Source organism: Oryx dammah, unplaced genomic scaffold (genome assembly GCF_014754425.2).
Source record: "Oryx dammah isolate SB20612 unplaced genomic scaffold, SCBI_Odam_1.1 HiC_scaffold_24, whole genome shotgun sequence".
NCBI lineage: Eukaryota > Metazoa > Chordata > Mammalia > Artiodactyla > Bovidae > Oryx > Oryx dammah.
This window is the reverse complement of record NW_024070208.1, coordinates 50,551,284-50,578,787: the sequence shown is the minus strand read 5'-3', so window position 1 is coordinate 50,578,787 and position 27,504 is coordinate 50,551,284. Positions and strand designations below refer to the sequence as shown.

Sequence of the window (27,504 nt, the reverse complement as noted above, 5' to 3'; positions counted from 1 at the left end):
AAATCTAAAGAGAATTGATAAGTTTCCTGAAATCTTATGAAATGCCAAATAAAATACAAGAAATGGATTTTTAATCAGTTCCTCCCTGAAATGTACTGTTTCTTAAATGGTCCAAAATAGGACAGAAAAATGCATTAAAGGAACAAAATATAATGACCATGAAAAATTTAAGACAAAATTGAAACACACTAAAGCTTATTTTTAAACAACACTAATCAAGGTTACCTGTGGGTGACAAAAACTTTAGTAATAATTTCTATCCCCAAACAATGATGAGCTCCTATGAACTGGATGTTAATTTTACTTTTTCTTAAAATATAAAATTCTTTTTAAATTTTATGTGTGTGTGTGTGTAATTATACCTGCCTACCAATACTATTTTAAATCATCAGAGGACAAGTTTATTTTTCTCACAAAAGGTGATAGAAGAGGTATTTGATACAATACATCAAATTTCCCTAATATATTTCTTTGGTGTAATATGCATATCATCAATTAATGCATTTCCCTCTCCTGATAATACACTTAACCTCACCATAGAGATGCTGGGTCATCCATGGGTGATTCATGTCAATATATGGCAAAAACCACAATACTGTAAAGAAATTATCCTCTAATTAAAATAAATTAATTACAAAAAACAAAAGAGAAGAAAGCAAAAGAAGAATACTTCATGCCACTTAAAAATAATATAAAATTCAAAATTTCATGTGCATAAGTAAGGGTTTATTGGAACACAGTCATACTCATACATTTGTTTCATAACATATATAATGTTTACAACAAACATGTTTATACAATTTATAAACATATATATCGTTTACAGCTGTTTCTGCAATCTGAGTTGAGTAGTTGTGACAGAGATTGTATGGTTTGCAAAGCCTAAAATATTTACCCTGTTTACCCTACTTGGTGGTTGAAGACAAGACTTGGAGCATTGGTTTCCTGTGGCTTAATTTCCAAAAAAATCATTAAAATGTCGAATGCAAATATACTTTACACCAAAAAAAAAAAAAAAAGAGATGCTGGGTCATCAATAGGGAGTTGGTTTATACAATAAGATAAGGCTAGGGAATCAAGCAGGATTTCAAATGTGAGCCAGTCTCACTCTTTCCTTTGACTCTTGGAGAATATTTCTAGGTAATTATACTACCAGACACACTGTATTGCCTTTGAAATAGACTATACCCTCCTCACTCTGTTCCCCCAACAGCGCCCAGAACATCAAGCTGCTTGCAGTATGTGCTGCTCAATTTGCGATAACACTATCCCAACTCTAACTTCCATACACAGCTCTCTGTAGGGAAAGAAATAAGAAAAATAACAGCTAAGCATAAATTTTTAAGGACTAAGTGTAATTACAGGTTTTAAAACTTACACAATGACAAAAAACATTGGCGGGGGAGGGAGGGAGACTATACTCTAGAACAGGATTTCTTGACGCCCATACTGCTAGCATCTGGTGTGGGGGCTGACTTGTGGAATAAGGATGTTTAACAGCATCTATCCTCAGCCCATTAGAAGTCAGTAGCATCCCCACCCCAGTGACAGCCAAAACTGTCTCCAGACATGCCCAAATGTCACCTTGTGGGCAAAATCACCCCCCAGCTGAAAATCAGTAACTCTGGAAGAATGGGATTATCATTCTGGTCCCAAGTCAACACAGAGTAGTGTAATATTAAAGAGGGATGCCTGACTCCTTGGAATATTGACTCAAGAAGGGAAAAAAAAGAGAAGGATCCTGAAGTCTAATCTTCTTCATACGGTAGTCCTTATTCTGCCAGTGTGCCAGACCTGAACTAAGCTGTCCCACAGCCAAAAGAATTGAGGTAACCTTTCCAAGAGCCACATATTTTACAACCAAATGAAAACTGTTGGCTAGGATTTCTCTCCACTGATTATAAATGTCCTATAGTCTACTAACCGCAAGCTAAACATGGCATCTCTGAAACCATAACTATGACAACCACTTAGTATATGAAATCTGCCTGCATTTAATCCAAAGTCATAATTTGAGAGAAAATGTTACAGTCCAGATTTTGAAATGCAAAAACATCTTTATGCACTGAAAAATGCTGAAGTTTAAAAACTTTTAAACCTACTGTGCAGAGGAATAACTGCTTGGAATTGCTTAATAGATGGCCAAAACCTGATAAATATTAATAATGCATCTACAGAAAGCCTAAGACAGTTTTAAATAGAGTGGAGGTGGTAGCGTATCAAATACATAGAGATAAGTGTGATAATTAAACATAAGGAATAAAGTTTCACTGAGGTGAATAAAATATGATATTCTCTGATCAAATATTACTAGAAAAAAATATAATCAGCTTCCATACAAGAATTGACGCTTTCAAACTGTGCTGCTGGAGAAGACTCTTGAAAGTCCCATGGCCTGCAGGTAGGTCAAACCAGTCAATCCTAAAGGAAATTAATCTTGAATATTCACTGGAAGGACTCATGCTGAAGCTGAAGCTCCAATACTATGGTCTCCTGATTCGAACAGCTGACTCAGTTAGAAAAGACACTGATGCTGGGAAAGCCTGAAAGCAGGAAGAGAAGGGGACGACAGAGGACGAGGGGGTAAATGAAATCTATGCTGGTTAGTTTGTTTGCTCTCACTCCCACCCCAATCTATTCTCCTGCTTCCCCCAGTCTGATTACATCTGCCTCCTGTCCCCAAGAACTGCATCATCTTGGCTACTGAGCCAACTGGTCTGATTGCATTTGTCCAATGGAATTATCAGATGAAGGAGACAAATGATAACAGAAAGATCAGGGTTATTTTTTTCCCTATTCCCTCCTACAGCCTCTCAAGAAGCTTCACAACTAAAATGCAAACATGCCTTCCCTCCTCAATGGCCCCAGATTTGTTTTAGTGATTTCTAGCAGCAATATTTCCTTCTCTAACCTTTTCATCCACCTTTGCTACCTTCTGTTCCTTGACATCTTTAATTGGTTCCCCTACCTCTTCCTACACATTTGTAAGAACTTGCCTACTTTAAAAGCTCTTCATTTGAATCATGGGAATTGTAATCTGTTTCCTACTAGAATCCTGATATACATTCCAAATTTCTTATTTGGAGAAAGGGTAGGATAGTGTACCAATGATGAAAATAAGAAAGGGGTATTTTTCATATTAAAAAAAAACCCGAGAGCCAATGTTGTGTTATGATTCCATTACATTCACCATAAAGAGAACACTATGGTTGCAAAGAAAAGGAAAAGTACAAAATGAATTTTAATGATTTGCTCATTTTAAGAAGGCTTCTCAGGTCACACTAGTAGTAAAGAACCCATCTGCAAATTCAGGAGATTTAAGAGACTAGGGTTCAGTCCCTGGGTTGAAAAGATCCTCTGCAGAAGGGCACAGCAACCCACTCCAGTATTCTTGCTGGAGAATCCCATAAGAGGAGCCTGGCAGGCTACAGTCCATGGGGCGGCAAAGAGTCGGACACGACTGAAGCAACTTAAGCACAAATGCATACTAAGATCATTCTGCATTATATGATTAGTAAAATCTAACCTAAAGTTTACATTTGAGTAAAATATAAACATCTCTAACATTCCTAATGTCAACTTGTGAATTATTTATTGACTAATGATGCCAGAATTACAGGTCTAGATTCACTGAAATAACAGAAAACTATTTACTGGACTCTGTCATTAGAGACTTGAAGTACACTCCCTTTAACCACAAAATACCAGCACCATTACACACTGTTTCCAGTTGTACTGATGGCTTTCCTGCTCTTACTCAGCATTTTTTCCTCCAGAAGTTACCCGGCTAAGTCGCCAAGTCTCAGGTCTCGTTCAGTAAGAATTTATAGTACAGTATTGTGTGTAAAACACTCAATTTGTTCAACATTTTCTTCTTTCAAAAAAATTCTACTGAGCCATCATTATAGGTCCAACCACTGTGCTTGGTCCTACGTGGTTTGGCAACTCCTCAAGAGCTTACCCCATGGTGCACAGCATGGAGGCCATAATTAATGACACTGTGTTGTATATTTGAAAGCTGCTAACAGAGTAGATTTTCTAAAAAAGATTTTTTTTTACAAGGACCGTGTTTAAAGTCCTTATTGAATCTGTTACAATATTGCTTCTGTTTTATATTTTGGTTTTTTGGCCGCAAAGCACGTAGGATTTTAGCTCCCAGACCAGGGATCAAACCCACACCCCCTGCACTGGAAGGTGAAGTCTTATCCAACCACTCTGCCGCCTGGGAAATAAATCCCTAAATGAGTAGATCTTAAAAGTTCTCCTCACAAGAAAAAATATCTGTACCTATGTGAGGTGATGGATGTTCACTAAACTTACTGTGTTGATCATTTCATAAAATACCCATATATAAAATTGTTGCATTGTATACTTTAATACAAAGTTATGGTAATTATACCTCAATAAATCTGGGGAAAATAAAATAAATATTCAATCTATATTAGCTTGCAGCAAAGACAGACAAATAATCATAACAAGTGAAGGGCTGTTCTCATTCTGGGAAACCTTCACATGATGGGTGTCACTGGAAGAAATTGTGATGTTGCAGACAGGAGGACAGAAGCCAGGAAACCTTGCTCCTCCCGGGGCACGTTACTCGGGCTCTCTGATCTTCAGTTCTCTTATTTGTAGGATGCAGTTGTTTGAAGTGACTGGAATCTAGTACTCAATATATGTCAACTTCCTTTTTTTCCCTCGAAGGGCCAAAGTTTTTCAGAGGTGAATGAAAGAGTGTGCATAAAAGCTAGGGCTGTGGAAGGCACAGATGGGGCCATGATTCTGTCTCTGAACTGACTGCTAGAAAGATGAAGCTTATAAACTATTATTACTGCAGATAATGGAACACACAGCAGAAACTGCAACTCATCTGTGGCTTTAGTTTATCCTTCTTACGCTCATTTTCTGCTTGCCCCACATTCACTACCCCTTTAATTGTGATTTAAATTTTGTCTCATCACAGTGTATGTATAGAGTTTTTTTTTAATTTATATAAAGTGTAAAGTGACATCTATTTTACTGGTATGAAATTCATCTAGGCAGGTTTCCGATTCAGGATGGTTGTGTAGAAGGACATGTGTTCATCTCCTCCTGCAAGAACATCAAACTCACAACTAGCTGTTGAACAACTATCAGCAGAAGGACACTAGTGTAAGTGTTAGTCACTCAGTTGGGTCTGACTCTTTGCGACCCCATGGACTGCAGCCCACTAGGCTCCTCTGTCCATGAGATTTTCCAGGCAAGGATACTGGAATGGGTCACCATTTCCTTCTCCAGGGGATCTTCCCAACCCAGGGATCAAACCCAGGTCTCCTGCACTGCAGGCAGATCCTTTACCAACTGAGCTACAAGGGAATCCCCACTGGAATCCACCAAAAAAAAGAAACCCCATGTCCAAAGACAAAGAAGAAGCTGCAAGGAGATGTTAGGAGGGGTGCAATCGTGATAAAATCAAATCCCATACCCACCAGGTGGGCAACCCAAAATCTGGAGAATAATAATACCAAAGAAGTTCTCCCACTGTTGTGAAGGTTCTGAACCTCATATCAGGCTTCCTAGCTTGGGGATTCAGCAAAAGAACTGGGGATCCCCAGAGAATGTGACTTTGAAGGTCAGTGGGATTTGATTACAGGACTTCCATAGGACTGGGGAAAACAGAGACTCCACTCTGGGCTCAAACAGAACCTTGTGTATACCAAGACCCAGGGGGAAGGAGCAGTGATCCTACAGGAGACTGAACCAGACCTACTTGCCTGTTGGAGGATCTCCTGTGGAGGTATGGGTCAACAGTGGCTCACCGTGGGGAGGATGGCACTGGCGGCAGCAGTCCCGGAAGGGGCCACTTGGCACAAGTCCACTTGGAGATCACCATCAACCCTACCATAGAGCCCACAGTCCCCAGGGCTGGGTCCCCTCATTTCAAACAATTTAAGGAAGGGAGTGCAACCCCATCCAACAGCAGAGGATTGGATTAAAGTTTTACTGAGCATGGCCCTGCCCACCAGAGCAAGACCTAGTTTTTCCCACCACCAGTGCCTCCCATCAGGAAGCTTATTTACAAGCTTCTCAGCCTCATCCACCAGAGGGCAGAGAGAAGAAGCAAGAGCCGCCACAATCTCAGAGGCTAGAACCAAAACCACATCACAAAAAGTTAACCAGGATGAAAAAGCAGAGGATTTTGCCCCAGATGAAGGGACAAGATAAAACCCCAGAAAAAAAAATTAGCAAATGAAGTGGAGACAGAAAATCTTCCAGAAAAAAGAATTCAGAATAGTGATAGTGAAGATGATCTAGGATCTCAGAAAAAGAATGGAGGAAATTCACCTAGGCAATCATTGCAATCTTCATTCAATCCATGTTTTTCTACTTTTTTATTCTATGATACACACACGCACACAGCTTCTGCTTGAACACAGTGAAGTGGTTACACATTTCTCTCCATTGGCTCCCAAAACCTCACCAAAATGACAGCAGAGAAATATAAGGCATTAACCCACAAAAACAAAGGGAATTCAAAAAGAGGCAACAGCAGAGGGAAACTTTGAATCAACATTTGGACATGGAAAGTAGGAAGGGCCGAAATCGACCAAACAGAATGGAGGAGATTCCAACTACAGGACATGCAAAGGTCATAGTGCAGAATCAAAGCAGTCAAGTTCCTCCAGAAAAAGACTCAGAGTCTGCAGGCAATAGGTCCTTTGCGTAGGGAGGGTCCACATACAGAAATTGACAGAAAATCTAGGCAGCAGTTAGACAGTGAGAAACTTTCAATTTAAAGGAGATCAAAGGAGGTGCTAATGCTAAAGAATCCCCAATGCAGGAGACTTAAGAGACTCAGGTTGGATCCCTGAGTTGGTAAGATCCCCTGGAGGAGGAAATGGTAACCCACGCCAGTATTCTTGCTAAGAGAATCCCTTAAGAACACTGGGATTCTGATAGGTTACAGTCCATGTGGTCGCAGAGTCAGACACGACTGAGCATCTGAGCACAAAACTGCAAGAAACAGATAATGCAGGGAGTAAGGGGAAATAAAACTATGATATAGCATCTTCAGGACACTAGACTGCAGTCATTAATAAAGCAAAACAATACAAGAAAGGAACAATCAGAAAATAAATGTGACAGAGATTTCACTGTCAGTCTCTTCTTCCTTAGTAATGAAACCCCCAAGCTGCTGGAAACAGTTATGTGTCCATCTACATTTTTAGACTCTTCTACAGATAAAGGTTAGACAGCTGGTCCCATCACTTCATGGGAAATAGATGGGGAAACAGTGGAAACCGTGTCAGACTTTATTTTGGGGGGCTCCAAAATCACTGCAGATGGTGACTGCAGCCATGAAATTAAAAGACGCTTACTCCTTGGAAGAAAAGTTATGACCAACCTAGATAGTATATTGAAAAGCAGAGACATTACTTTGCCAACAAAGGTCCGTCTAGTCAAGGCCATGGTTTTTCTAATGGTCATGTATGGATGTGAGAGTTGGACTGTGAAGAAAGCTAAGCGCTGAAGAATTGATGCTTTTGAACTGTGGTATTGGAGACGACTCTTGAGAGTCCCTTGGACTGCAAGGAGATCCAACCAGTCCATTCTAAAGGAGATCAGCCCTGGGATTTCTTTGAAAGGACTGATGCTAAAGCTGAAACTCCAGTACTTTGGCCACCTCATGCGAAAAGTTGACTCATTGGAAAAGACCCTGATGCTGGGCGGGGTTGGGGGCAGGAGGAAAAGGGGACGACAGAGGATGAGATGGCTGGATGGCATCACCAACTCGATAGACGTGAGTTTGAGTGAACTCAGGGAGTTGGTGATGGACAGGGAGGCCTGGCGTGCTGTGATTCATGGGGTCGCAAATAGTCGGACACAACTAAGCAACTGAACTGAACTGAACAGATAAAGGTAACTAATAAAAAGTAGAAATATTTAGGTGACCTTCCAAGAAAATTCTGTTTTATGACACTAGCAGAACTTCCTATGGGTATCCACATGATCTCCTTAAGGCACATCATAAACTTGTGCTCCAAAATGACCCACCCAAATGTAATTTTTCCCCCAAATGCTCTAGTTGCACAAAGGATTTAACATCACATCAGCCATTACAAGCACAGAGAGGGTGGCTGTACCTAAAGTGAATCATAAAACCTTAATTTTAAATGACTTGGTAATAATCAAGAAGCCAGAAACTCATCTGGAGTTTATTAAGCCAAGAAGATTCATTTCCTTACACAAAAAGGATTACTGTAAATTACAGTGTGGTTGTCAACCACATTCTTTTACCAGAACTAAGGCCAAATTTCAAAAGTATCAGCTATTTGGCAAGTGATACCTTTCAGGACTTATAAGCATTTTCCAAGTCTAAAAATGTTCGCAAATTGGCTTAAAAACAATTAGTTGCATAAAGTTATCATTTGAATATAACACCTAAAATGCATTTCCTTTCTTCATGGAAACTATAAAAGCTTCTCTTTTCTAAAATAGCTCATTAGGCTCCTTTTTAGGAAGACATCAAAAGAAATGTCTTTATTGAAAGGATCTTACAATTGAATACAACAGAAAAGAAAAATTAATGACATGACTCAAAGACACAAACACAAAACGTAAAAAGTAACTTGAAGGATTAAAAAGATGCATGAAGAACAAAGAATAATTGAAATAACAGTGACGTATAGAGGTGGTGCCAATGATAAAGGAGATGCAAGAGAAATGCATTCTATTCTTGGGTTGGGAAGATTCCTTGGAGTAGGAAATAGCAACCATTGCAGTATCCTTGGCTGGACAATTCCATGCACAGAGGAGCCTGGAGCGCTACAGTCTATGGGGTCACAGAGTCGGGCATAAGTGAGTATGCACTGGCCCCTGCCCCACTCCCACTTAATGTATAGAGACTTGAAAAAATAATTTATATGAAAAGAAGCTTAATGCAAGTAATCTACATAACCTACTCTATGATCTGAAACTAAAAGCTGAACAGAAAACAGTAATGAGAACAGAACACAGGGCAGTGTCTTCAACAGCACAATTAATATAGAATCTCTTCTTAAACTTGAAAGGTCTCAAGCAAGTTGATTAGCCTTAGATTTATACTCTAAGTCCACTGACAGGAAAGAATCAGAAGCAAACAAGTGCTAAAATGTACAGAGTCCCTAGAAAGAAAAAGATGACAGAGTATCATCAAGAAACAGAATTTAGAAAATTCCCTGTGGTCCAGTGGCTGGGACTCTGCACTTTCACCACCAAGGGCCTGGGTTCAATCCCTGGGTGAGGAACTGGGATCCCACAAGCTGAGCGGCACAGCCCAAAATAAAAGGTAAAACAAACAAACAAAAACACAACTCATTACTTGTAAGGCATTTGTTCATTCTAACTTCAAGTCCTTATAAACGAAAGGATTTTTATCACAGCTTAAGAACACTACAGAAGGGACTTAATAAAGACTCAAATTTGAGAATCAAAGGTCAGAATACACAGCAAGTTATCTAGATGCATTGTGGGATTCACACACACAGGCATCCATGTGCTCAGGTACACACACATATCTGTAAAAATTAGCCATTCTAGGAAACAACAACAAAAGATATCAATTAATCACCTAATTTTTAACTATATACAGATGCGCATGTATGTGTGCACAACCACTCAGTTGCATCTGACTCTTTGTGACTCCGTGGACTGTAACCCACCAGGCTCCTCTGTCCATGGAATTCTCCAAGCAAGAATACTGGAGGAAGTAGCCATTCCCTTCTCCAGGGGATCTTCCCAACCCAAGGATCAAACCTGTGTCTCCTGCATCAGCAGGCAGATTCTTTACCATTGTTTCAGAAAAATAAGAACAAGGACACTTATTATCTGTTGAGTACCTACATATCTTTGTTTCCTTTTTTTTCTAAATCTTATGCCACCTTGCAATCCTCATTTTATAGTAGTGAGAACTTAGCCCTAGGGATGCTACGCATCCTGTCCGTGGTCACACATTTTATCTGGACCTGCCACATATGAGCTGTGCCTGGGCAGTATTATCGCACACTCTGCCCCTCTCGCCACTCACTACAGCACGCTAAACGCAACAAAGGAACAAACCCAACATGCCGCAAATGTACACCTTCATGGCAACAATGTGCATCTCCAAAAGCTTAAAGAAGCTTTATTTCTTTTACTACCATCTGTTTCTGATTAATATCACTTCTTAGAGTCACTAAATCAAAACTATTAAGATATATTTATTCTAAATACTATAAACAAAGTATCTTCACCAAATTAATATCAGCTCAAAACCCGAGGGAGAAGAGAGATACTTTCCCTGTTTAGGAAAGAGGAAATAAATTCAGAAGAAGATTAAAATGGCTTCCAGATGATCTCCAGCACATCAAGGGCACAGACTTCTAAAAGACAGCTGTGTCCTTCAACTTTGGTACTTTATGAGGAGACCATGATGATGCCTTCCGACCTGCTGTCCTACAGTGTACTCCCTTAAGTGTGAACGGTTTGTACCTCTGGTATACGTAAGCTGGGGGTAGGGAACAATTTTGTTAACACGAATGAAGAGAATATAGATTTCCTGGATAGCTCTTCCTATCTCTGCTTCCAGGCATGCCTGCCCCCATACCAAGACTTTCCAGAAAGATTTCCTGAAGCTTCATTTGGCTCCCACACTAACACGCCGAAGCTCTATTTTCAACAAGTGAGAGATTTCTCTTGCCAAATTCAACAGCCTTGTTCCATTTTCTTTTCCCTTGATCACTTCTTTTAGTCCTGAACCCTGCTGCTAATTCTCTTCTGTCTTTCATGGAACGCACTTCCCTTAGGATGCCTAACACACTCCTGGTTTTCTGCCCAGCATTTTGAGCACAACCTCTCTTTCCTCTTCCTTTCCTCTGGACAGAAGACATTTACTGCCAGGATACACACCTTGATCTTCTAGGTGATATGGTCATTCCCTCTTCTGGTCCCATTCTGTCCCCTGGGTTCCAACATCATTTGGAACCCAAGGGACAGAATTTATATTCAATTCTGTGGCATTTATATTACAAAATGTTAATTCTTTATCCACAGTTTGGGCTTGACATTGTCACTACCTTCAAATAAGCTTCCACGCTAAGCAGACTAGAAGCTTCACTGTCCTGCCAACAGAACAATCCAAGGGGACCTTGCCCATGCCAGAGCCACTGCTGCCGCTAAGTCGTTTCAGTCGTGTCCAACTCTGTGCGACCCCATGAACTGCAGCCCACCAGGCTCCCCCGTCCATGGGATCCTCCAGGCAAGAGGACTGGAGTGGGGTGCCATTGCCTTCTCCAGAGCCACTGCAATCTAACTTAACTCCCCTGTACACCATGTTCCTCCCATCATCTCTCTGGCCTAACTCAAGGACATTCTCTAAGAGCTTCCAAATTGTTCTCCCATCTCCCCAGAGAGACGCTATACAACACACAGGCATTTATCTCCAGGCTGCCCTGGAACTGTCTCTTACCAGCCAGGATGAGCTCCAAGAAGTACCACTAAAGTCAGTGCCCCATACCCCGCTTCCTCAATGCATACAGGCGCATGCATACACACTGTCTCTAAGCCCATCTCATCTCAACACAGGAAGTTACTCAACAGTACATATTCACATCTTAGTGTTAATTCACACTGCATTTATATTAAGTCTGAGCACTTTCTTAGGCTTTTTAATTGTGAAATAAGAAAAACACGAGACAGAGGCAGACATACAGAACAGTACAACAGCATGTACATGCCATAACATTAAGTCCAACTACAAAAGAGGGAGAGAAACAGAGGAAGATGAATGAAACACTTAGGTTTTTCTGTTAGAAAAATCTAACTTCAAATACTGGTTCTATCAGTGCCAGACGTGCTGGGAAAGAAACTTCTTTGAGCCACTCTTTTCTCATCTGAAAAAAAAAATTATATTTAACAGCTGGTCACTAGACTTGTGGTGGTGATCTCATCGTAGTGTATACAAAGGTCAAATTATTATGCTGTCCACTTGAAACAATTATCAAAATCATATTTATAAAATAAAGCACTATCATTGAATTCACATGACACCTAGGAGGAATAATTTTTTTAAATACATTAAGAGAAAGTCAGTTTGCATCCAACAGACAGAAAGTTTCAGCTTCCCTTTTGCCCTCATGTCTGAATGCAGTTCTTTGGAAGCCTGCACTCCTCAGCTTTATGTGCCATTGCAGAGTGATCCCTAAAAAACTGGTATTAAGTGCAGCGCTTGGGAAGTATGAAGTAGATTGACGTTTGAAACTGGGCCGAAAGGAGAAGTGTTCTCATTCTCAAATTTGTAATTATTTTCCCTTGTTTCCAAACAAGGTAAAGCTATTTTCAGCCTGTCTCCAGTTCGTTCCTGCAGACAGTCCATGCCCAGGAGAGAGGACACCAGTCAGGGAATTGTAAGACTTTTTCATGACCAATACCTACAGTTTCATGATGATGCATGGTCCCCAGGGCAGGATATTCAGCTGAGGAGGCTCACCTGACAATTTTCTAGGATGTTTATTACCTTATGATACTTGCTTACCTTCGGGCATCTTTACAATTGGTTGAGCAAACTCAATTTCTCATGGTTGAAACTTGCATTTTAAAAAGATGCTTTGAACTTGCTCAATCCAGAACTGAACTTAAAAAAGAAAAACAAAACCAAAACAACCTTAATATAAAATCAACCTGTCTTACTGAGTGAAGAACTGCCAGAAAGCCAGTTATATCAGAGTTAGAAAATATCATACATAAGGAATTAAGACACTTGTTCATTCATCCATTTATTTTTCCATTTATTGACTGCCTACTAAATAAAATACTCATATTCTTATAGGAGTAACAGTCAAGTCAAAAATACATATCATATAACAGCAAGTGATGACAAGTGCTATGAAGTACAAGAGTATGTAGTCACAAGTGTGTACTGTAGAGAGAGGGAGACAAGGAGGAGGCGGTGTCATTTAAACTGAGATTTAGGTGAGGGAAATATACTCATGCAGAAAGAACAGCAATGCAAATGTCCTATAATAAAAAACCTCTGCACATCTGAGGAATAGCAGGAAAGCCAGGATGATTGGAGCATGGCAAGCAAGATGGAGAGTGAGAGCAGAGATGAGATAGGCACAAAGGGAATAGGTCTTGTGGGGCCCCGGAGAACACGGGTTAAAAATTCAGATTTTGTTCTCAACATAACAATATTCACTATGGAGGGCAGAGAGGGAAGAGCTGAATAAAAAAGAAATCGCTGGTTCACATTTTTCAGGAGGAACCTGGCTGTTACTTTGGAAAAAAAGCAGGGAATGATGGATACAGTAATAGGTGGGCAGACTCTGGGTGTATTTGAGGATATGAGCCACTTGGATTTCTTGTCAGCCTGGATATGGGGTGTGATCAAAATGAGCATCAACAATGACTCTGAAGTTGGGAACCTAGCAAGTGGGTGAGCAGTGGTGTCATTTACTAAAATGGGAAACACTGGGGGGATGAGAAGGCAGTGGTTGGGAGGGAGATAAATTGAGAATTTTGTTTTGAACCAAGCGTGATGTGCCTATTTGACCTAAAACTGGAAATCTTGAGTGTGTGTGTGTGTGTGTGTATATATATACACATACATGTATGAGATGGGTGTTAGAGACAATGTCAGGGTCAAGAATATATATGTGGAGGCTATCAGCACACAGAAGGTGTACAAAGCTATGGATCCGATAACACCCGCAAAGGAGAGGTTGTAGACAAAGAAGAGATGACATGGAAAGATGAATGAACCCCAGGATAGTCTAATATTTACTCGACGAATTAGGAGTCTACAAAGGAAAACCAGAAATATCAAGTAAAATGGGAGAAAAACCCAGAGGGCAATTGCAGAAAATGTTGCAAGAAGCAAGGTGTGGTCAACTATGTCTGATGTTACTGATAGATGGATGATATCTTTACAGGCAACAGGGTAAAATTCCAAGTTGATCAAAAAACAGCACTCAAGAAGTAAAGGCAAAAATGCTTATTTTCTCCTTCCTCAGGTAGAATGAGAGACTTTAAAACGAAGAATTATTCCAGAATCAAACTTTGTTACAAGGTTGGTAACAACTGCCCTTCCTTTCAATATTATGAAATGGTGTTTTAATAAAATAAATCAGGTATTCCCTTCCCAGCTCAGACACCTAAGTCAAATTTAAATCTAGTCAAAAATGTGGAATTTTTTATCATGATCTGTGCTTCAGTCCTTACAAGGCTAAAACATTAACTAGAAAGTGCCCTCATCAAAGGGCTTCCCAGGTAGCTCAGTGGGTCAAGAATCTGCCCGCAATGAAGCAGACACAGGAGACACAGGTTTGATCCCTGGGTCAGAAAGAGCCCCTGGAGGAGGGCACAGCAACCCACTCAGTATTCTTACCTGAAGAATCCCAGGAACAGAGGAGGCTGGTGGGCTACTGTCCCTCGAAGCGCAAGGAGTCAGACACAACTGAAGCAAGTGAGCACGCACACACACATGCTCATCAAAAACCATGACATATATCTCAAAGTACTATATAGTAACAGTCTGTATCAGTAACCTCAGATATGCAGATGACACCACCCTTATGGCAGAAAGTGAAGAGGAACTAAAAAGCCTCTTGATGAAAGTGAAAGAGGAGAGTGAAAAAGTTGGCTTAAAGCTCAACATTCAGAAAACGAAGATCATGGCATCCAGTCCCATCACTTCATGGAAAATAGATAGGGAAACAGTGGAAACAGTGTCAGACTTGATTTTGGGGGGCTCCAAAATCACTGCAGATGGTGACTGCAGCCATGAAATTAAAAGACGCTTACTCCTTGGAAGAAAAGTTATGCCCAACCTAGATAGCATATTCAAAAGCAGAGACGTTACTTTGCCAACTAAGGTCCATCTAGTCAAGGCTATGGTTTTTCTAATGGTCATGTATGGATGTGAGAGTTGGACTGTGAAGACGGCTGAGTGCCGAAGAATTGATGCTTTTGAACTGTGGTGTTGGAGAAGACTCTTGAGAGTCCCTTGGACTGCAAGCAGATCCAACCAGTCCATTCTGAAGGAGATCAGCTCTGGGATTTCTTTGGAAGGAATGATGCTAAAGCTGAAATTCCAGTACTTTGGCGATCTCATGCAAAGAGTTGACTCATTGGAAAAGACTCTGACGCTGGGAGGGATTGGGGGCAGGAGGAGAAGGGGACAACAGAGGATGAGATGGCTGGATGGCATCACCGACTCGATGGACGTGAGTTTGAGTGAACTCGGGGAGTTGGTGATGGACAGGGAGGCCTGGCGTGCTGCGATTCCTGGGGTCGCAACGAGTCAGACGTGACTGAGCGACTAAACTGAAAAATTGTTGCTATACCATGGGCTACTTAAAATCAGGTATTATAAAAGAAAAAATTGAGACTTTTGTAAATTGTTTAGAGAAGAAACTAGTTAGAGATCATTTATCTCCTACTTTAATTTAAAGTATAACTTCATGTCATGACATAAAAATCCCTTTTTAACACTTTAAAGGGCTTATGACGCATCTATATATACCAGAGGGCTTCCCTGGTGGCTCAGGGGTAAAGAATCTACCTGCCAACACAAGAGACACAGGTTCAATCCCTGGTCCAGGAAGATTCCCTGGAGAGGGAAATGGCAACCCACTCCAGTGTTCTTGTCTGGAAATCCCATGGACAGAGAAGTCTGGTAGGCTATAGTTCATGGGATTGCAAGAGTTGGACAATATTGAACAAAAAATAACATACACTAGAACATACAAATCTAAAGTCTGCAATTACTCAAGAGTGTCTATCAGCAATGCTGTGGCTTAAATAATATTTGATCATGAGTTTTCCAGGCACTGACATCACAAGACAGAACCTGCTGCGTGTGCAGGACTTGTCAGAAACAGAAAGCAGCTAATCTCACAGCTTTAGATGGAATGAAGACCAACAGCCCATTCCCTTCCTGATTTCTAAATCCTTCACCACGATTTACTGACCGGTGGCCTCGTGAACAGTACTGTATACTGATTAAGAGTCAGACTGCCTGGTTTCAAATCCCCAGTCACCATTTACTAATTCTAATGTTTCCTTGAGCAAATTATTTTACCTTTCATCCTTCTTTCTCCTCATCTGAAAACACACACACACCTTTGGGAAATAACAGTCCTTCATTATAAGACCATGTAAGTATAATGCTCTAGCCACAAGTCTTTCACAAGATTAAAGAAAGAAGAAAAAATAGCGGTTGCTTCAATGGTCAGTTACTCACCTACTCTTGTAAAACCTTCACTAGGAGGCAACCCACCATTCAGTTCAGTCCATTCTGGTGTAGGACTGCTCTTTATTTATAGAAGGTCTTCAAAACACTTGCACTCAAAGTGTCACTGTGCCCAATTAGTTATTACCAGTTCTGCCCTCTGTGTGCATGCTCAGTCATATCCAACTCTTTGCGACCCCATGACTGTAGCCCACCAGGCTCCTCCGTCCAGTGGATTTTCTGGGCAAAAATACTGGAGTGGGTTGCCATTTCCTACTCCAAAGGATCTTCCCAACCCAGGGATTGAACTCACGTCTCTTGTGTCTCTTTCAGTGGCAGGCGGATTCTTTACCATTGCACCACCTGGCCCTCTGAGCCCAGAGAAAACTTTCCTAATCTCTCGCCTTAAGACAATCCTCCACGTGCTTAGAGACAGATGTGATGTCTATGGCTGTGCACCACCATCTAAACGCACATAAGCATCAAATTGAGCATCCCGTACTCAGGACTTGCTTCCCTGGTAGCTCAGACGGTAAAGCATCTGCCTACAACGCAGGAGACCTGAGTTCGATCCCTGGGTTGGGAAGATTCCCTGGTGAAGGAATTAGAACCAGGTTTTGAGAAGCCAACTGGGGAGGATTTTATACTTTCTGAAAAAGCTGTTAATGGGGCCATGTGGCAATTCATCTGTAAGTGGCAGAGTGAGTGTGCTCAACCTCTGTTTCAAAGCTGTGCAGAGATGACAGCTATTATCCTTAGAGCTTTGCGTACATCGAGAGTGTTTTTAAAGAAACATACCCAACAATTACCTTCAGCAAGAGTAAACACACACAATTTATCATTTCCTTCAGCTCAAATACATTACTGACAGTTAACAGGTTTAAGGAGATCTCCAGACATCAATTAAATCAGTCAACCCTTTGATTGGATGCAAAATTTCATTTGTTCAACAAGCACTTGAGAGCTTTCTGTCCGGGAGTGGAGGCCATGGGAACGATACAGGAAATTCAGTCTGCAGACAGTAACAGATGAAATAGTTAACCTACACTCTATTTTCTCTGAACTAAAACAGTCTAACTAAAAGGTAATTGTGTTGATGTTGCTTGGTTTTTCTTAACTAACATTCTCAAAAACAGTGCTTTTCTAAAACTCACATGCTGTTGAGAAGTGATTTAAAAAAAAAAACAAAACACTTTTTATTTTGTATTGGAGTATAGCTGATTAACAATGTTGTGACAGTTCCAAGTGGACAGCAAAGGGACTCAGCCATACATATACATGTATCCTTATGTATCCTTTCTCCCCTCCCATCCAGGCTGCCACATGAGGAGAGATTTTACAAGGAAGGAGGCAGTAAAAGGAATCAATTAGTCTCAAGAGAAACCCTTGACCACCCGAAGCACCCCTGGCATCCAGAGAGCGAGTGGGCGAGTGCTGCCCCGGTGAGTTGAATGAATCGCATACTCCCTGCCACACACTCCGGACATTCTCCTCTCTCATTCTCAGAGAAGCTTTAAGAGTTTCTGTGCTTTGCAAATGGCTGAAGCAACATTAAGGTGCCCTGCTTCCTCATAATGACAAACTGTTCCAATTTTCATCTCATAACTGGAGATGAGATGGAGAACTCAAAAGGTCTCTCCAAACAACCAAAAGCAAAGTGCGACCATCAGGAGATACTTCCTCGATGGCCCTACCATGCCCATGACCCTAGAGACTCACCTCAGGAGGCCAGGGGCCCTATGAGCCTCTTGTGACCTTTAGAGAAGACAGAACCCTCCTTGCTTCAGCTTCACCCTTCCTCACTGGAAGAAACCCAGTGAGTTATCTGTTAGATGGGGCTTCCCTAGCAGCTTAGATGGTAAAAAAATCTGTATGCAATGCAGGAGACCAGGGTTCAATCCCTGGGTCAGGAAGCTTCCCTGGAGAAGGGAATGGCAACCCGCTTCAGTATTCTTGCCTGGAGAATTCCATGGACAGAGGAGCCTGGTGGGCTACAGTCCATAGGGTCACAAAAGAGTCGGACACGACTGAGTGACTAACGCCTTCACTTTTTCATTACTGGTTAGATAAATATCATTAGTGATCTGAGAAAAAGCAGAACATACATCTTTCATCTATTTACTTAGACAGAAAATGCAAATGACCACTTCAATTCTGGTCAGAATAATGAGAGTTTGGGGCCCCCTACCCCTGCTCATGGCTGCAAATTAGCACAAAGCTTTCAGAGGGTCGTGTCCATCTCTTTGCGACCCTGTGGACTATAGGCCACCAGGCTCCTCTATCCATGGAATTTTCCAGGCAAGAATACTGGAGTGGACTGCCATTCCCTTCTCCAAGGGATCTTCCTGACCCAGGGATTAAACCCAGGGCTCCCACATTATCAAGAATCAAAAAATCATTCATTGCCTTTGGCCCAGCGAGTTCATTTCTCTAGCTGGCTCAAGAGCACTCTTTTTATGAAAGGTGCAAGTTCCTGGTATTTTTCCCCACTTTAAGAAGAGGTCCATTTCTAGTTTTCAGTATACCGGTACCTTGAAAGGAATCAGGATGACTGACACTGCTAGAATCCTCCCAGTTCCTCAGGAAATACCTTGTCATATGTGTTTACACTTTCCAGAATCAAGCGATTCTAACAGCATCTCTACCCTGGTTCCTATTTGTGTGAATCAGTTCCTTCCCAAGAGAATTTTGTGAACACCCTCATCTCTTCCACCCCTCCTGCCCTAAGACTCCTCCTTATTTGCTAAATAAAGGTGTGTGTTCAAGAAACAGTAAAATGCTGCATAAAGAATAAAAAAACAAATTGACATCAAGACACCTCTTGGCTGCTCACAACTGCCCTGATGATGCTAGAAATCAGAAGAGTGGAATGATAAAGCCCTTCTGCAAGGAAACCTTCCTGAGCTACAAAAATACTTGATAACATTATTAGGTTGCTGGGCATGGAGCTATATGTTTGACCAAAGGTAGACTCTGCAACTCTGGGCTTCCCAGGCGGTGCTAGTGGTAAAGAGACTGCCATGCAATGCAGAAGACTTTGGAGGAGGGCACGGCAACCCACTCCAGTACTCTTGCCTGGAGAATTCCAGAGGATAGAGGAGCCTGGTGGCCTGGTGGCAAGCTACATTCCCAGGCTTGAAAAGAGTCAGACACGACTGAGTGAGTAGCACACACATACACAGCCCAGCAAATACCTGGTACAAAGTAGGCACATCAAGGGTATTTTTGGATAACAAAATGACTGAATGTAAGTCCCCATGAGGGAAACCATTAACTAGAAGGCAGGAGTAGAGTGACCTCACTCAGGAACAGGGTTGGGGCAGAAAAGGAAATAGTGAGTAAACAGGCAAGCACACCCTGGCACCCAGAGGAAGGCACATCGTGTAACTGCGCCCAACCAACTGCCAAAGCAAAGAGCTCAGCTTCAGACACTGGGAGAAGGAAGCATCCCGGTCCTTCAGTTCAGCTCAGTCCAGTTGCTCAGTTGTGTCCGACTCTTTGCAACTCCATGGACTGCAGCACACCAGGCTTCCCTGTCCATCACCAACTTCTGGAGCTTGCTCAAACTCATGTCCATTGAATTAGTGATGCCATCCAACTATATCATCCTCTGTCATCCCCTTCTCCTCCTGCCTTCCATATTCTCAGTATCAAGGTCTTTTCCAATGAGTCAGTTCTTTGCATCAAGTGACCAAAGTATTGTAGCTTCAGCATCAGTTCTTCCAATGAATATTCAGGGTTGATTCCCTTTAGGATTGACTGGTTTGATCTCCTTGAAGTCCAAGGGACTCTCAAAAGTGTTCTCCAACACTACAGCTAAAAAGCATCAATTCTTCGGTGCTCAGCTTTCTTTATGGTCCAACTCTCACATCCATACTTGGGTAATGGAAAAACCATAGCTTTGACTAGATGGACCTTTGTTGGCAAAGTAATATACTGTCTAGGTTGGTCATAGCTTTTCTTCCAAGGAGCAAGCGTCTTTTAATTTCATGACTGCAATCACCATCTGCAGTGATTTTGGAGCCCAAGAAAACAAAGACAGTCACAGTTTCCATTGTTTCCCCATCTATTTGCAGTGAAGTGATGGGACCAGATGCATGATCTTAGTTTTCTGAATGTTGAGTTTTAAGCCAGCTTTTCCACTCTCCTCTTTCACTTTCATCAAGAGACTGTTTAGTTCCTCTTCACTTTCTGCCATAAAGGTGGTGTCATCTGCATATCTGAGGTTATTGATATTTCTCCCAGCAATCTTGATTCCAGCTTGTGCTTCATCCAGTCTGGCATTTCACATGATATACTCTGCATAGAAGTTAAATAAGCAGGGTGACAATATACAGCCTTGACGTACTCCTTTCCCAATTTGGAACCAATGTGTTGTTCCATGTCCAGTTCTAACTGTTGCTTCCTGACCTGCATACAGGTTTCTCAAGAGGCAGGTCAGGTGCTCTGGTATTCCCATCTCTCTCAGAATTTTCCACAGTTTATTGTGATCCACATAGTGGACTTTGGCATAGTCAATAAAGTCTGGTCCATAGGTTTTGTTAAAGCCACAGCCTTGGGAATTCCCTGGTAGTCCAATGGTTAAGATTCTGCACTTCCAAGGCAGGGGGCACAGGTTCAATCCCTGGTCAGGGAACTAAGATTCCACATGCCATGCAAAGTGGCAAAAAAAAGAAAAAAACATTTAAAGCCACAGCCGTAAGACTGCACTTTCACTCAACAAACATTTATGCAGCACTGAGCCAAATCTTCAATCTTTCCTGCCTTCAGTTAACATATAGTCTAACATGGAAAAATGGATGTAATTATACCACAGAGTACAGAAAGAGATGTCTATACAATAGAGCAATAGAGATGAGGAAGAACGGAGTGGGGTGGAGGCTTGGTAACCCAGAAAAGGCCTACCACAAAGGTCAACCGTAGACCTCAAGTGTGGGAGATTAAAGAAGTGTACTGAGTACTCCAATCACAGCAGTCTGAAGGTGGGAAAACAGCACCCTGAGCAAGGGGAAACACAATCAAGGATTAGGGAACACTTTTAATGGGCTTCCCTATTGGCTCAGATGGTAAAGAATCTGCCTACAATGCAGGAAGGAGACCCAGGTTCAATCCCTGGGCCAGTAAAATCCCCTGGAAAAGGGAAAGGCTACGCACTTCAGTATTCTTGCATGGAATATCCCATGAAGAGAGGAGCCTGGGGGCTATGGTCCACGGGGTCACAAAGAGTCAGACATGACTGAACAACTAACACACAACTTCTATACAGTCAGCACCTCATTCAGCTAGCATAATCACCACTGAAGGCTCAAAGAAGAAAACCGAGGCCTACAGGATTTGAGAAGCTGAGCCACGACTTAAAGATTTAATTTCAAAATCGTGCTTTTTTTCTTTTTTCAATTGAGATTTAATTGACATACAGCTTTGTATAGGTGAAAGGTGGATCCCCGAACAATTTGACATATATTGTGAGATGAATACCACCGTAAACTTAGTCAACATCCATCTCTTCAAATAGTTACAGAAAAGCTTTTCCTTGTGATAAAAACATTAAGATTTTCTCTCTTAGCAACTTTCAAATATGCTATACAGCAATGTTAATTATAGTTATCCTGAATTGGATGAAAGCGGTCAAAAGTTACAAACTTCTAGTTGTGAGGTAAATAAGTTCTGGGGATAAACGTATAAATCTGTGCTTTTAATCTCTATGCTATCTGGCGGTTATATAAATAGTAACGTACAAAATGAGCAAAAACAAAGACATAAAGCCACAGACCAGACTGTAAAGGGCTGTGGAAGCTACATTTCACAGCTTAATGCATATGCAGACTTTAAAATCTTTTCATGCCTCTGCAGAAAACAAAAATCAAAATCAAGTTATGTTCTGAAAAACCAATTCCAGTTTCAACAGCTACAATAAGAACTGCTTTCTAACATTTAAAATTTTAAACAAATTTTTATCATCAGAGTCTTTTCAAGTTTAATATCTGTCCATTGAAACCATATACTATTACCAGAAATGCTTCTATGAATTCAGCTAAGATTTTCAAATGCATGTTTACATCACTTTACATCCATCTGAAAAGCAACAGTACAAATCATGAGAACCTTTGTTTTGTCTGCAGACAACACTACTACTCACTCAAGTGCACTCAGCAAATCCTTTCACACCAGACTACAGGCGGGAAACCACCAATAGAAGGGAAACAGCTTACAGAGAAAAAGAGGGAAATCACTTAGGCGAATTATGTAACTATCAGTGGGAGACCCACAGAGCGCCAGTCTTTAAAAATTTAGCACTAAATGCAAACAAAAGTGATGACCAGCACACGATCCCTAAAGGACAGAAATGGGCAGGTGGAGAAACAGACCAGCTGGAAGTAACTGGGGAAGGATTCATATTCTGGTGCCAGGCGTGACAATGAGCTCAATTGGCATCTCTTTGGTCCTTCTACAGGGTGACAGTGATACTGAAAATATCAAACCTAGAGATAACAGGACTGGCAGGGGAGCGGGAAGGTGTGGAATTAAACTAGCCTGTTCTGCTCCAGTCATAAAAATTACTACTGTGTTTAAACCTCAACCTAGATAGGAACATGAGAGTCACATACTGGAAATGGGTAACCAACCAATGCAGTGAGCAATAATGTTCAGTTTTCAATCTCATTGGTATTTTGTCTGTTTATTACAGGGTTTGTAATGCTCCCCCCTAAACAGAAAGACAGAGGCAACTATTTGGTACAGAAATTTAAAAGGTGCTGCAAAAAAGGACTAAAATCAGAGGATCTGGAGTGCGTTTTCTGCCACTTCCTCTCCCACTCCATGACTGTGCTAGAATCAAGCTTCCCCTTTGCCATCACCTCCAAACCATTACATTATTTGGCTTTCAATGACTGTTTAATCATAAACTAGCTCGCTACATTATTAATATTCCAAACTGCATTTTCAACCAGATAATAATCCAATATCATGATGCTGAATTATCTTAGAAGGTTATGTTCCTACATTTGTTTTTATTTCAAATATGAAACTAAACAGAAGTATATATACACTTTTAAATAGTAAAGAACAATTTGAAATAAAGAGTCATAAAATGACAATAACTGGCAGAATAAGAAGCACTAGTCCTCACCTAACCCTTTCTCTTCTTCCTCCCAAAACAAAAACCAATTTTAATTTTGGTTGCGGGAGTAATACATTAGTTATTTAAAATTGCTGATGGAGCATGGAAATGGCAAGGACATACCAGCATGGACTCCGGTTATCTTTCAAAGATTTACAAGGTTATTGGAGTCTTTTGACCTTGGGCTAGTCAAAGCTGCAGCTGAAAATAAAGGTAACTGATTAGGTCATATTACGTACAGTACATATAATATGTATATTATAGTACTGTTGTTGCTGTTTAGTTGCTAAGTCATGTCTGACTCTTCTGCTTCTACTCTGCTTCTGACTCTTCTTTTGTCTGCTTCCCATGGACTGCAGTCCGCCAGGCTCCTCTGTCCATGGGATTCTCCAGGCAAGAATACTGGAGTGGGTTGCCATTTCCTTCTCCAGAGGATCAAACCCATGTCTCCTGCACCACCAGCAGATTCTTTACCACGGAGCCACCAGGGAAGCCCAATATATGATAGCATATATCAAGGATATATTTATTTGTGTTTTATATGTACATACCCCACTCCTGTACTCTTGCCTGGAAAATCCCATGGATGGAGGAGCCTGGTAGGCTGCAGTCCATGGGGTCGCTAAGAGTCCAATACAACTGAGCGACTTCACTTCACTATTCATAAATGCACATATATGACATGATTTACATAATATAATACATATGTTCATATATGTGCATTATGAATATATACATAAACATGCATATATATGAATGAAACACTTATGCTTCAGTGTATGTAAAGTATAACATAAATGGAAAAATGGAGCAAGAATATTAGTCAGCAGGAAAAAGATTTACACTATAAAAGTCCACGCTTTCCACAATACTTTATATACTTTGCAATCAATATTTTATTTTCAAATTAGGGGTTCTCAGAGTTAAGATGTTATGGCAATGAGACAGTCATTCATCCTGCTTCTTTTGGCAAGAGCAATATTTTAAAATATGTACCCTGGTTGTAATGACAAAGCTAAGAGGAGGGATACATTCAGACACTAACCGAAGAAATAACATAAACCTAGCAGTGAACACTAAGCTGTCACTTCAATGTCCCAAGTATACCAAAAGTATAGGTGAATATGTAAATTATTCACCTATCTTCATATCTTCAAATTATTCACTTATCTTCAGTGAATGTACTGTACTGCCTTGCTTGTGGGGCCCTAGAAAAAGAAGTCGATTTTAATTTCATAAGAGTTAACCACATTCAAATTATAAGGCAAAGCCTTTAGAAACATTCAGTTTTCTGCTAACGAGGCACAAAACACTTTACCAAGTTACCAAATCATTCCTGACAAACACTTTTGGGGGAGTGGGATGGGGGTTGGGGAGATGAGCACATTCACCATGTACCTGAGATACCTTCTATCACAACACATCACCCCAAAGTTTATTACAAATTTCTCCCAGAAATCTTATCCAATTACAAGCAAGTTATCACCAAAACAGGAATGTTGAGATCTGGAAATCTGTACACTAAAAAAGGAAAGGATGTCAAATCATCAATAATCACACTTAAGCAAACACTGAACTTGCAGGTGCAACCTCCGCACTGGAGCCCTGTCTGGCCAAAAATGGATCCCATATTTCTTCCCTTCTCCCTCTCTACACCCCTAACACTCAAACACAGAAGGGCAAGTTTAACTTCTAAAATTATGCAGTACACATACTGCTAATGGAAAATTACCTTTGAAAGGCTTGACTTGTCAAGGTTTATGAATGGGGCAAGTTATTTCTCTTAACTACATTGCTGGAATTTTTCCACTCTCATTTCAATTCAGAATACAGTGTTTATTCTTCTACCAACCTCCCCATGCCCTCGCCTCACACCTTTAGGTCACCTTCAAACCAGCTCAAAGTTTCAGTACAAAATGATGGCAAAGCTAATTTCTTAGATGTCCTCCACAGACTGGCTAGGTGGTAGTGAGACCTTCACTTTCCTTTAGTGTGAAAACCATAGCATTTAAAGCTTATTCTTTTTTTTCCCACATACACTTAATTCTTTAGGAAGAACTAAATTAAGGTACTGTTTGCTTTGGGATTCTTGAATATGCTGTCTTTCCCATGGAAAAATCTTTAATCCTAATTTGAATATTTAAATACGTTGAATAGCTCAGCACCTGGGTTCAATAACCCCTAAATAACTGCCAAACTGGTAAAGACTACACTTCTCTAACAAACAGTGGTTCCTGATTTACATCTGCTCGGAAAAGTTCTTCAGCATCATTATAAAAGTCATCTTTGACATCCAAAAAGATAACGGCTAGAAGTCCTAGTATTAACTTTTCACAGACAGAAGTAACCCTAAGGCGCTGATCCTGGATATTCCAGGAGACCGTCTCCTTTTAAAGGCAAAGACTGGAGTGGAAGATCTCCTTGAGGCATAGCTGGGTAAATAACCACCCTTGAGGGAGTGATTTCAGGAGATCTTAGTCTAGCAATGCCGACTTAGGAAAGCCTACGCGCCCTAAGTTACACAACCTGGGCCCCGGAAGCTACCTCGGAGAAAGCATCGCTCCAGGGGCGCCACAGGTGTCTTACGGTCCTCCATCCGCCCTCCCATCCGACACACAGTACTGCCCAAGCGGGTGTTTTCCATTTCTAGCCACCGCCAGAAAAAGGCACCCGAAGACCCTGAGCCTTCTCCGCCCTGCAGAGACATCCCCGGCGTCCTGGCGCGGACGTGGGATGGTCCGCAGGGATGCGCGGTCCCAAAACCCCGCGGGGCCCTGGCAGAGGCGCTCCGGGGAAACTCAGGGAAACGGCTGCGGGGAGCGCAGCGCTAAGCTTCGCTGGACATTAAATGGTGAGACACGGACCTCGGAAAGTCCCCCGAACTACAGCGCGAACCAGCCTGACGCGCCGCGCCCGCGAAGGTCCGGGGAGACGGCTGAAAGTTCAGTGGCAAGAGCGGCCAACTCTTGCGGGAAGGAGAGGAGAAAAGGCACTCACCTCCACCCATCGCTGGGCCTCGGCGAACGCCAGGGCGCAATCGGCCTCCGCCTCCTCCATCCCTTCCAGAACTAGGGGGAGAGAGAGGTGGTGGGTGCGCAGAAAGGCGGCAGTGCCGCGCACGACGGGCCAGATGCCCCGGCCTCTCTCCGGCTACAAGACGCCGGGGCACGTTGTCTCTTTCCCTTTGTTGCGAAGTTGTTGAAACTTCGGCAAAGTTTCGAACCACAAGAACTAGAAGACGTGGCTTTCTCCAAACTCCCGAAAACGCCGCGGGGACCGGAGGAGGGCGACCGGAGGAGGCGCGCGGCACCAGACCCGAGGGCTGTTTCGACTTCAAAAGTCGCAGCGCGGCCGCCGCCCTCCCGGAATGCCCCGCCCAGGCCCACCCCGCGGCCGCCCAGTCGCCGCTTCCGTACCCCCTCCGCTCCCCAACCCCCACGGCGCCCCGGGGCTCCCGGCCGCAGCCGCCTTTGTGGTCGGCCCGTCTGGGCTAGGGGATGCCACCGTCCTCCCAGAGGCCGTGGCCCGGGCCACGCTCCCGCTCCCGCGCCGCCCGCCGGACCGCGGGCCCCCATCCTCTCCCCGGAGGGGAGGCGCCCCCGCGCCCGCATCCTGTCCGCATCCTTGTCGCCTCCGTCCGCCTGGCCGCCTTCCCTCTCCCGGGGCCCCGGGAAGCGGAGCCCCCACCGCTCGCGGCCGCCCGGCCCGCCTGACATACCAGGAATAGCTGCACACAATTGCACCTTTCCCCGGCCAAGAACGTCCCCCGCGATGGAGCTCGGCCCGGCCAGCCGCCCTCACCTGCTCCCGCTCCGGCCAAGCCCGCGGCGCCCCCGCCCCGCCGCCAAGTGCCGACAGCCCCTCTCCCAGGTCTCCGCCCCCTTTCGTGGCCCGGGCCCTCCTGGCGGCAGGTGAGGGTACTGGCCCTAGGCACGTGCGGCCCATTGCACCCCCCCCCCGGGCCCGCCCCGCTCCGCTCGGCTTCCAGGTGGGCAAGGAGGAAGGTACCTGCCACTCCAGTCCCGGCCCTCCGATAAGGGTCCGAGGAGAAAGAAAGTCAGCCCCCACCCTGAGGTCAAACCCGCCATCCTGCGTGGTTTGGAAACATGCCCGGAGCAGTAAGGTGATGCGTCATTCACCATCCGCAGGGGCCCTGGTTAGG

At 42.6% G+C, this 27,504-nt stretch overlaps 1 protein-coding gene across 9 annotated transcripts in view; it reads right to left on the bottom strand.

Annotated features, from left to right (window-relative positions):
- The window catches only part of LMO7 (LIM domain 7), a 221,190-nt gene extending 194,016 nt beyond the window's left edge, over positions 1-27,174 (bottom strand). For 8 of the 9 annotated variants that reach the window (XM_040266881.1, XM_040266883.1, XM_040266887.1 and 5 more), the window contains exon 1: positions 26,340-26,778. In XM_040266881.1, coding sequence (XP_040122815.1) covers positions 26,340-26,399 — 60 coding nt within the window. In that variant the 5' untranslated portion in view covers positions 26,400-26,778. Of the gene's footprint in view, positions 1-26,339; positions 26,779-27,060 lie in introns of those variants that run through there. The other variant, XM_040266894.1, reaches the window with a different exon arrangement.
- Between the last annotated feature and the right edge of the window lie 330 nt (positions 27,175-27,504).